An 11,840-nucleotide genomic window follows, 5' to 3' on the forward strand; every position below is an offset into this window, starting at 1 on the left:
GAACAACAACAGATGCTATTTTTAAAAGTAAAGAAATGTCGAGCTGCTGCGGTGGAACCAGTCTGTAAGGGTGTGTGAGCCCAGCCCAGCCCAGCGTGTGGGGAAGTAGAGAGGGACGGGGTAGATAATGTCTGGTGTGAGTGCCTGCAAAGCTGGAGCGATCGGTATTTCAGAATCTTCAGTGAGGCTTTGTATCTACCCGACTCACCAGAGTCTCGTGCTTTATCTCAGTTGTTCCAAGTATGTAAATAGCTCCAGAAACTGGTCTTGTGCGCCAGGGTCTCTCGGGACCCCTGAGACCAGAAACACTAAAGCCTGGCTGTCCACATCTGCTCTCTCCAGCAGCGGCTCCAAAACCGACCAAGTGTGAGAAGGCACATTTGTCAAGCGTCTGGAGCTCTCTTTCCATTTTAATTTAGGGAAACAGATGATATATGATTTTTAGATTATTTAATTAAAAATACTTGTTTTCTTAATCTTAATTTTATTTACCTTTCAGTGGTGTGAGTAGTATTTTGTGGAACATCTTAGAACAGGACTTACTGATTAAATTTGAAAAAAAATCTCAGTGCAAAAGATTTGGCCATATTTACAATTGTCTCTTTTTATGACTAGAATTATTACCTCAGGAATATATATCAGAATGAATATTTCTAAACTGCATTTCTCAAACTTGAATGGACACTTGGCCCACAGGGCTTTTGTGCTTGCACATCTCGAGTTGCAGTAGAACTGAATTTTCTTTATAATGTTCTTTATAATGTTTCTCTACTTAACTTTATAAGGAAACACATGTCCAAACTGAGGATAGCCCCATTTTAAGTTTCAACATGGTTTGGGTTTTACAGCATCCAAGATTTTCCTAACGACGCATCTCTTTTTTTCATTCCTTTTCTTTTTTGGTCTTAAAACACGCTCTTTTGGCTGGTTCAGTAAGTTGTTCCTGCCAACCAGTTGCTTTTATGATAATTGACAGCGTAGCTGATTTTTGGAACCTTAGGATCTAAAAAGGCATTTTAGCTCAGACGTGGGACCGGCAGAGCCAAGCTACTTGCAGAGTGAGAGACACAGCTGAGCTGGCCTCGAACCCGGGTCTGTGCATGGGCAGTGACGGCGGGCGGGCGGGCGTCCGCTCTGGCTCAGCAGCGTTCAGAACCCTTTCCTGCTCCTGTCACATCCTCTCTTGAGCTACTGGGTGCCGCTTCTGGAGGGGGTCTGGTGAGAGACCTCCTGTCTGCTGAAGTGGCGTTGAGTGGTGGTCCAGAAACCCACCACTGCTTAAATACTGAAGACTGGCTGAAGAGACACAAAATACTTGAACCAGATAAGTGCCGGTGAGTTTATACTTCAAAGGAAAAGAGCACATGAAAAAGAACATTTCACATTTAGCACACTTAATAGAATGAGCGGATTGTGAATTGTCCGAGTCCCCCTCAAACGACCTCCGTTCTCTAAAGCCGCTGGGGCATCTCCCCAGATTTCATCTCAGCATAAGGAAGAGAAAACCGTCTCCCCAGATTGCCAGATGCTTATCGTCCTTCGCTGTCCTACGAAAGTACAGATGTTTCAGAGTAAAAGGGCCCCTGTTTGCTGTCTTCTGCCGGTGCTTCTGGGAACCGCTGCTCTGCAGGAGGTGGCTCTCGGATGCATAGAAGAACCCCAGTGATGCGGGCAGCTCGCCAGCAGCAGCAGCAGGAGAAGCACGCCCTTCCAGCACCAATTTACGCTGTGCACCAAAACCACCCTCGGCACAGAGATGCCCCCAAAGCAGCTTTTGACCCCCCAGTAGTCAGCTTTTGCTTGTTGGTTCGAAGTCTTTGACATCGAACTTTGTTACATGCTGTTTTAACATGGACTACTGATAGAGAAGCAAAGTGTGTCTTCTCTTCATTCCTTTTTATGAAGCCTTTTCTTCTGTTGCTGGGAAAGGAACCTGAATCCATACCAAGTGACACTGAACTAAGTGCCCTCTGCCTTAGAAATAAATTACAGGATTCATCTTTGCTGCGAGGAGGACATTGTTGAAATTCGTGAAACTAATTAAGAATGCCCAAACGGGGATCGGGGTCTCTGTGTTTACACTTCAGAGGTATTTTCGTAGGCACCCAACTGTAAAACACATACACCCCCAAGAGTAAGCAGAGTTTTATAATTTCACGGTTGGCCGTAGTAAACTTGTTTCCTGGTGGCAGGACTCTGGCCGGCAGCCACGGGGGGCTGGTGCTCACAGCGTCTGGCTGGCCGCAGGGCTGCGGGACATCCTGGTTCACACTTCACCTTACACAAGCTCTCGTGGGCCTTCCCAGGGACCTGCGTGTCTTCCTTCCACCTACAGAGTCGGCAGCCACGGGCTTCCTTCCTGTTGTCTGCACCCTGTTGACCATCCAGGTGGGGAATCGGATGCTGGTCCCCTGTGTACATGCGAGACAGCTTCGTTCGCAAGCCAGAGCATCAGTTACATGGTCTTTTCTAAATTATGTTTTGTTATTTCCCTAATGTTATTTAACCTTCATGGAACTTATTCTGCTTTTGCCAAGTCTTTCCATTGGATAAATATCTCCATAACCTATTGCTTCACTTTGGCAACAGAATTGTTGCAATTTGTGGGCAAAATTGAGCAAAGGCCTAACTTGTTTTTTTTTTTTTCTCTCTGTAAAATGTCCAATGTTGTTAGCTTTTCTTGTCCTAAACAAAGGCACTGACTTATTCTCTGTTCTGGTAGTGCCTTGTATCTGTCATTATTGAGCAAAGATTTGCAGTTAATAGCACCAAACGGAGAAAGACTTGACAGACAGCAGAGACACGAATGCTGAATAAGCTAAGACACAAAGTGCTTGGAATCGTGCCCACATGGAGGACGTGATGTGTAAACTAGGGTTATGAGGGTTCTGTGAATTCAAAGTTGTCATTCTTCTTCTTCTGTTTACGTAAGCAATATTATAATTCCAGAATTATCAAGCAGCAGAGGTGTAGCTAACCACCCAGGCCTACCTCGTAGGGGCGAAAAGATCCAGGGCTAACAGGGCTCCAGAGGGTGACCAACTACTCAGGAATCCAGTTATTTTTCCAAAGATCCCTAAAATGAAAGGAGACCAAAGGGACTAACGTTTATTGTTCCATTTGGGGCCAGACACACTTAATCTCATTTACTTTTCGTAACAACCTTGCCATTTATTCACGACGCGCTTTTGTTGTGTTTGCTTGTCTTCCTTTTCGGCGGGGTAGGTAGGGTGGCCCTGAGTGAAAGGCTGTGCAAAGAGCTCACAGTGGCCGTTACTATCTCCCGGTCTACACACTGCCTGGCCTGACTCAGGATGTGTTAACAGCTTTCCCTGATTCTTTCATCCATCGAGGGCATCAAGGTTTAGCTGCCTTGTCGACACGGTCACGTCCCTGGGAAATGTCGCCCCGGTTGGACTATATTATGATCATGTTCCTGATCTCCCCCCACCCCAGGTCTCTCCGAGTTCCACGACTCTCTGGGAGCCCAGGGCTGGAGATGAGGCTGCACCGCGGCAAACTAGCTTTGAGCACTGCCGGGGAGTTAGGGGAGGAGAGCAGAGGGAGGGGACTGAGGGCAGGAAAAGCCAGCTTTCCAGAGGCCGTGGAGCTCAAAGACGCTGTGAGCAGACTCGCTGTTCCTCGTGCTTCTTGCGTGGGGTGCAGGGCTTCGTTCTGGAGGTTCTCGATGGTGCTTGTCGCTGTTGGTGGTGGTGCTGGTGGCGGAGGTTTACCCGCTGTATTTCTGGCGTCTCTAAGGCTGCTGGGAGCTCCAGCCCCACTCTTTGTTCTAACCTCCCGTGCCATGCTGCTGCCCCTCTTTACCCTCTGGAATCTTCCCCTCCAGCATGTCTATTTCTGTGTTCCTGACACCTTGTTCTTTTGGCCAGAGGAGCTCCCCCAGAGGGGTTTAATCCGGATCAAGAACCCATTTCGTCCTCCTTTATAAGGTGTGGTTTTGATAGACATTAGTGCTCTGAGTGAAGCAGCAAGCGTGACTTTCACGTCCTGCAGGATGAGGGGTCCGTGTGGAGCTCACAGACCAGTGCCTGCTTATTCCAACCTGCCAGGAACCCTGCGTTGCTGTCAGCACTGGGTCTGTTATTCATCGGCTAACTCGCCAGAGGGGCCTATCTGCCAGTCCTTTTTCTGAGATGAAGGTTTGATTTCCGTGAAATCATAGACTGCCGAGCCACAGGCACCCTGAAGATCATCTAGGAACCCCTTTATTTTATAGTTCAGGAAGCTGTACCCCAGACCTCACGCGGCATCACGATCTGCCCAAAGGCACACGGCCGGCGAGTAGTGGGGTGAGACCAGAATCTGCCCCGGACCAGTCAGCACTCTTTCCCTGTGCCATCGCCCTTCTCACCAAAATGCCCAATCAGTGTCTCAGAACAAATTGACCTCAGATGTTTGTATGTTTATGAGAGCCACTTTTTATTCTTTTATTACCTCTTCTCATCTTATTCCTGCTTCTTTGCAAAGAGATTTTTTTTCACATCTTCTTTGTAAAAAAAAAAAAAAAAAAAAAAGTGTAATCAATTTTCAACATGTTTCCTGACGAACTTTCATTCCTCGTAATTAATGATGAAAGGCCTGAGATTTAAAAAGATAGCAAAAAAGAAAAGTAATCAAATTTTTGCTTTTCTTTACAGACACTCTGGAAAACAGATCCAATAAGGGTGACAGGTGAGCGGTATCTTTTTATTTGCCATCTGTGCTTTTCAGTGATGGTCTTCTCTACGTACCCTGCCGTGAGTTTGATCATTTTCTTTCTGTTCTGCTTAAATGTAGTGCAGCTAATAGAAAGGGACCGAGCAAGGACGACACGTACTGGAAGGAGATCAATGCAGCCATGGCCTTAACAAATCTCGCACAGGGAAAAGACAAGCTGCAGGGGACCACCAGCTGCATTATCCAGAAGTCGTCCCACATTGCAGAAGTGAAGACAGTCAAAGTGCCCCTGGTTCAGCAGTTTTAAGAGTTTGTCGCTTTTCAGATCGATGGCTGTTCTTCGCATCAGTGTTTTTTCATAAACCCTCATCCTAGGAGCAGGAGCAGGAATGAAAATGACTCCTTTTCAAACCTCTTCTTATTTTTAATCACCCTAAATATATCATTTAGTTGCTTCTATAAAAGACGTATAAATTATAAGACCTCACTTTAATCAAAAATATTAACTTATTTTATGTTACTCCAAGTATGCATAAAATGTCTGCATTGCTATTACAGTAAGTGCCTTGCTTTCCCGAAAATAAGCTGCAACGTGGGCATAGTAGAGCAGCTGTGCCTCAAAATGACAACACCACAATGCTCATTAGACTGTGAGTGCCATTCCAGATGGACCTACCCACGCCAGGACTGAAACCGTAATTGCTGAAAGCCCTTGAAATGTATCCACTAATTCACATGTTAAAACCTGGAAATCTGTTCAGCCCAAATGAAATGTTCCTTTAAAAAAAAAAATTCTGAAGTATTTTAAATTGTTCAGTGTGCTTTGCAGAGGGACAGTGAGAATTTTATGCATGTATCTTGCCTGCATATCTGGTTGGTTACAAAGTTCCAAAATAAAAGGTTCGGGGATCACATAATGTGTACATTCAAGAAAAATGGCAATGAATGTGATCAGAAAAAAAGTTTGTAAGCACTGCTGGAAAACACCACAATGCTCTTCAGAATTGATTTGGATTTTCTTTTTCTCAAGTTTTGCCGAAGTTTTCAAAAAGTTTATTATCTAAATAACTTGAAATGTTCCCGTATAAAACTAAAACTGTAGTTTAGGTTTAAAACATAATCCTGTTTGCATTAGAGTTCAGTGTTTTTTGTAATGGAAACTGTTTTTCATATGGAATAGCTAAAAACCTCTTATTTGGTCCATTTCAAATTACAGTTGCTGATGGACAACTTATATTGCATTGAGAACAAGGTAATAAAAGAAATGTATCTCGATGTGAATATACATATACACACAAAATTGATTTTTAAATTTAAAACATATGGGAAACAAAACATTGAACAGTCTCTGAATTTTGCCAAATAGGACATTAAGGTGAAATCATGTATTAAAAGAAAGAACATTTTGTTTCTAAATTAGACTATCATGGAGTGAGAATAATCAATATCAAGAAAGAAGATCTTTTTCATTAAAACGTTAATATTCTAATCAGCTTGGGGTGGATTGAAATTTGAATAAACAGTAGGGATGCCAAATATAACAGAATATTTGTGCTCAGAGAAGTAAAAAGGATTTGTCTCTCTTATGGTGGGATTTTTTTTCTGAGTATGTAACCTATCTTATAAATTTTTTTTAAAACTGGAAAGCGTTTTTGTGAGTGTGAATGACAGCCAACAGTGCAGCCACGTGGTGACATTTTCCTTTATTTTGCAAAATGCTTTTAAAACCAGAGGCTGCTCTAGTTGATATATGGACAGTATCAGTCTTGATATACATTGTAGGACACTTTTTCATGTAACATAACATTTGGGGATTGGGTTTATTTAGTGTAATGAAAATAATTTGATATTAAAATATTTTGTACATATATATATTTTTACTTTGTTTTCTAAATTGCTGTTTGCAGTAAGAGTAAGTGCAAAGCAAGATATGTAAGTTATGACTGTATGATCAGATGAAGTATGAGTTCTTCTGGTTTACAAGATCCTTAAATAGTTACAGATCCAGGATAAAACTCTGGAATCTTTATAAAACAATTTTTCGAAAATGTGATCATGTCAGTGAAAACTAAGGACAAGTACTTCACTCTTTTTCATACTATTATAAGTTATTCTGGTATTAAATATTTTAATAAAATTGTTTTTGTTTTTACATATTTCAGTTAGATGAATGGATGCTGGTTGTTTTTTTATTTGAATTAGTCATAATTCATTTTTACCATCTTTTCAAAAAGAAACAACAAATTTGTTCTATGTTATAAACCATGGATGACAAGCCAGTATAGGTCAGCTCTTCACATGACTTTTTTTAAATACCAAAGCTTGGAGTCTGGCCTATAAATACACCAAGGCGATTTGATAATTAGCACATCCTGGCAAAATAGCTCCAATTGCAATTACTTTTACTTTATTTTTTCTTTTGCTGCTTTCACATTTTCTGGAAATCAAAGTCCCCCCAATCCTTTAAAAGCATCTTCAACAATGCTGAGTCAGCTGCTGAGACTCTAACTCATAATTTATGTTGTAGAGAAATAGAATTACCTCTATTCTTTGTTTTACCATATGTAATCATTTTAATAAATTTAGTAACTGCTAGGAGTTCTTGACAGATTTAAAATAAAAGTTAATTTCTAGACCTCAATGACCATATGAATTTTGTTTTCCTTTGAGAGTTGACCAGGTGGAGAGAGCAGTAGAACAGAAGCGTCCATTATATGCCATAATTCTCCTTAGGTTGGTCAGGGATATGATATCGGGGCACCGCATTTATATTAGGGTTGAATTTCATCACCTTGGACCAACAACCCACCCTTTAAGAGCCGAGGAAAAGTATGATGCTAACTGATAAAATACATAACTTTAAAATGAACATTTTCATTAAAAACCTTCTTCCGGTAGCTAATACAATACACGTTATTACCGGGTGCTGTGCACTGGAGAGAACCTTGGCTTCGAGGCTAAACAGATGTACGTTTGCATCCCAGCTCTGCCACTCACTACTGTAGGGTCCAGACTCGGTCACTCTCAGCCTCAGTTTCTTCATCTGCAAAGTGAGAGTAATGAGTTACACCCTGTAGACTTTGCTGCAGGGTTCAGAGATAATATACAATATGTAAAGTGCCTACCACAGTGCTTGGCATTTAATAGGTGCTCAATAAATGGAAGGTATTATCACATAATTTTAATTCCCTTATATAGGGTTTATGTGCAAGAAAGTAGAAATATAAATGGAATATGAGATGTGGGTAGTTTAATAAAGAGCCTTGAGAAAGGAAAGCTGTCTGACGTGAAAGATTGCAGTGAAATGGTAAAAGTTGGTATCAATTAGAACTTCAAGAAAGATCATTTTATTGTCATTAGTTTGAAATTCCTGGAGAAACGCTTAAAGTAGAACAAAGGTAGGGAAGAACAGACATGCCCATAGAAAACACAGCATGTGCAATGCCTTCATTCCAAACAGCAAGAATTGCTTTCCCCTCTATTTGTCCTGCTTGATCCTGTTCAAGATGACTAAGAACTCAAGCTGCTGTCTGTACTCTCTGCCTGCTCCAAGTAGCAATGTTTAGCAAACAGTGGCAACAGCCATGGTCTGCTTTTAAACTCATCCAGCTCAAAGGCATAACATCATGCAAATAAACACAGAAAATAAGAGCAAGCTGCACAGACTCTCCCGTCTGGGGCCGCTTAGGTCGACCATGCCTTGGAAGGCAGTGTGGGGTGGTGGTAGAACTTGGGCCCGCGCAACCTGGCTTTGCCTCTTCACTTCTGAGTGACTTTGGGGAATAAGCATAAGCCTTCTGTACCCAGTGTTTGCATCTGTAAAATTTGATCTATGAAATTTACCTACTCCAAAGGTCTGTTATGAGGATTAAGTAAGACAGTGGATAGAAAAGTGCTTTGCAAACTGCATGGTACTGTACAAATGTTAACGATTATTAATGAGTTCCAGATGACTGTGAAAGGCCTAATATCCCATAATTTTTGGCAGAATAAATTGTGGTTTCCATGAAGCATATAGGACCCCTAGATTTTGAAAAGACTTGTTATGTTCCACCATCTTTGGGACTTCTTGAGTACAAAGAGTCTTTTGGTCCTGTGCTGCTTTATAACAGTTATGATCAGAATTAGGTCATTGATTGTCACACTGCAGGGATAGAGTCCTGACTTCACCGCTTCCCAGCTTTGAGACCCATCCTAGAGATGAACTAAAAATTTGGTTTGGGAGGTGTGTGCATTGGCCATAATAAACTTTTTTTTAAGGTGAGAAAAACAGATTTCTGAGTTTGGAAAAACAAGCTGATGTGTTGTTACATCTTTACACAAATGACTCCATGGAAATTCATCCCATGTAAAGATTGTCTCAATAAGTCTTCTGAAACAAATCTCAGCCCAAATTTCCAGTTTCTGGAAACTTGATCTTCAGTGAGCCTGATTCATGACTTCTAAACAAAAATTTTTAATTCATGTTTTAAAACATTATAAATGTAGCCTGTGCTAGTTGTAGAGACATTGAAGCAGTATAGAGGGACACAAGATAAAAAGCCGCATGCCCTATCTCTCCACGATCCCAATCCCACATCCCAAAGATAACCATGGTTCACAACGTCTTGTGTATGCTTCCAGAAACTCTATGTACATACAACCTTGTGCTTTTTCATCTTGTACTTGGTACTATATTCCTACTGCTTTGCAACATTTTTTACACTCCATCCTGTGTGTGTATACATATACAGTATATAGACATATATACTATATGTAGCTTTCCTTATTTTAAAGGAATGCATAGGATTTTGGTTTCAGATTATTAAATTTATCCAACAAATACCCCTATGGACTTAAGAGTTATTTCCAATTTTTAGTTATTATAAACTAGTGCTATTCAAAGTGCTGTTTCACATCGAGATAAGGAGCTTTCATCAAAATACAGATCAATATACTGTTTTCTTAATCAAGAAATTCTTTCTATGAAAAAAGATTGTCACCTGAACTCACAGTGCTCTTAGAAGTATAGTTGACTTACATTCTGGCCCCTGATCTCCCAGCAGACTAATAACAAGCCATCTGTAGGTTATCATTGCTGTGCAGACAGTGTTTCAGTAGCAATGTTATAAATACTGATGCAGTGAACCTTCTTGTGTGTATATGTCTTCAGCCACTTATATGTCTGTGGAAGTAATGGGTCGAATGATAGGTACGTTAAACATTTTGATGGATGTTGACAAATTACCGTTTTAAAGTTTTACCATTTTACACTTCTAACAGTAGGGTGTGTCTGTTTTCTTCCAATTGGTCAAAACACTGAATATTACTAAACTTTTCAATACTTGACAATGTGGTAAGTAAAAAATGATATCTCAGCGTTGTTTTAAATTATACTTTTTAAAGATGAGTGACATTGTGCATAAGCTTATTGGCCTTTGGTATTTCTATTCAGTGAACTGCCTGTTTATATCTGTCTGTCTGGCTTCCCTCCCTCCCTCCCTCCCTTCCTTCCTTCCTTCCTTCCTTTCTTCATTTGTTAGTGATTTGTATGAGCTCTTTGCAAATTTAAATTTCAGTACCTTGTCTATAATACAGGTTGCAAATATTTTCCCAGTTTTTAGTATATTTTTTACTTCCCTTATAATATTTTTAAAATTCAGAACTTAAACATCACATGTGCATATACACAGGGTGTATAAGAGGTACTACATATATTTGGTCATCATAGAAGCAGTGTAGCTCTAGAGCCAGAATGCCGAGGTTCAAATTCTATCTCTTCTGCTTACTAGCCCTACAATCTTAGACAAGACACTTAACCTCAGTTTCCTCATCTTTAATATGAATCATAATAATACTTACTTCCTAGTGCTGTGAGATTAAATTAGTTGTTATATACAAGAGCACTTACAACAATAGTACCTGGTACATAGTTAGTGCCTAGACTGTAAAAAGATTCACCCAATTTTCTGCTATTAGTTTTTTGGTTCACTTTTTTCTTTTTTTTTATTAGTTATCTAGCTTATACATATTAGTGTATATGTGTCAATCCCAATCTCCCAGTTCATCCCACCATCACCACCACCCGCCCCGCTTTCCCCCTCCGGTGTCCATACGTTTGTTCTCTACATCTGTGTCTCTATTTCTGCCCTGCAAACCGGTTCACCTGTACCATTTTTCTAGATTCCACATATATGCGTTAATATACGATATTTGCTTTTCTCTTTCTGACTTAATTCACTCTGTATGACAGTCCCTAGGTCCACCCACGTCTCTACAAATGACCCAATTTCATTCCTTTCTATGGCTGAGTAATATTGCATTGTAAATATGTGCCACATCTTCTTTATCCATTTGTCTGTTGATGGGCATTTAGGATGCTTCCATGACCTGGCTATTGTAAATAGAGCTGCAATGAACATTGTGGTACATGACTCTTTTTGAATTATGGTTTTCTCAGGGTATATGCCCAGTAGTGGGATTGCTGGGTCATATGGTAGTTCTATTTGTAGTTTTTTAAGGAACCTCCATACTGTTCTCCATAGTGGCTGCATCAGTTTACATTCCCACCAATGGTGCAGGAGAGTTCCCTCTTCTCCACACCTTCTCCAGCATTTATTGTTCGTAGATTTTTTTGATGATGGCCATTCTGACCGGTGTGAGGTGATACCTCATTGTAGTTATGATTTGCATTTCTCTAATGATTACAGATGTTGAGCATCCTTTCATGTGTTTGTTGGCAATCTGTATATCTTGTTTGGAGAAATGTCTATTTAGGTCTTCTGCCCATTTGTGGAGTGGGTTGTTTGTTTTTTTGATATTGAGCTGCATGAGCTGCTTGTAAATTTTGGAGATTAATCCTTTGTCAGTTGCTTCATTTGTAAATATTTTTTCCCATTCTGAGGGTTGTCTTTTCATCTTGTTTATGGTTTCCTTTGCTGTGCAAAAGCTTGTAAGTTTCACTAGGTCCCATTTGTTTATTTTTGTTTTTATTTCCATTTCTCTAGGAGGTGGGTCAAAAAGGATCTTGCTGTGATTTATGTCATAGAGTGTTCTGCCTATGTTTTCCTCCAAGAGTTTGATAGTGTCTGGCCTTACATTTAGGTCTTTAATCCATCTTGAGTTTATTTTTGTGTATGGTGTTAGGGAGTGTTCTAATTTCATTTTTACACGTAGCTGTCCTG

At 40.5% G+C, this 11,840-nt stretch overlaps 1 protein-coding gene across 3 annotated transcripts in view; it reads left to right on the forward strand.

Moving 5' to 3' along the window:
• The window catches only part of MKX (mohawk homeobox), a 63,117-nt gene extending 55,615 nt beyond the window's left edge, over positions 1–7,502 (forward strand). For all 3 annotated transcript variants that reach the window (XM_068562899.1, XM_068562883.1, XM_068562891.1), the window contains exons 6-7: positions 4,659–4,692; positions 4,798–7,502. In XM_068562899.1, coding sequence (XP_068419000.1) covers positions 4,659–4,692; positions 4,798–4,984 — 221 coding nt within the window. In that variant the 3' untranslated portion in view covers positions 4,985–7,502. The remainder of the gene's footprint in view (positions 1–4,658; positions 4,693–4,797) is intronic.
• Positions 7,503–11,840: the final 4,338 nt, after the last annotated feature.

Source organism: Eschrichtius robustus, chromosome 1 (genome assembly GCF_028021215.1).
Source record: "Eschrichtius robustus isolate mEscRob2 chromosome 1, mEscRob2.pri, whole genome shotgun sequence".
NCBI lineage: Eukaryota > Metazoa > Chordata > Mammalia > Artiodactyla > Eschrichtiidae > Eschrichtius > Eschrichtius robustus.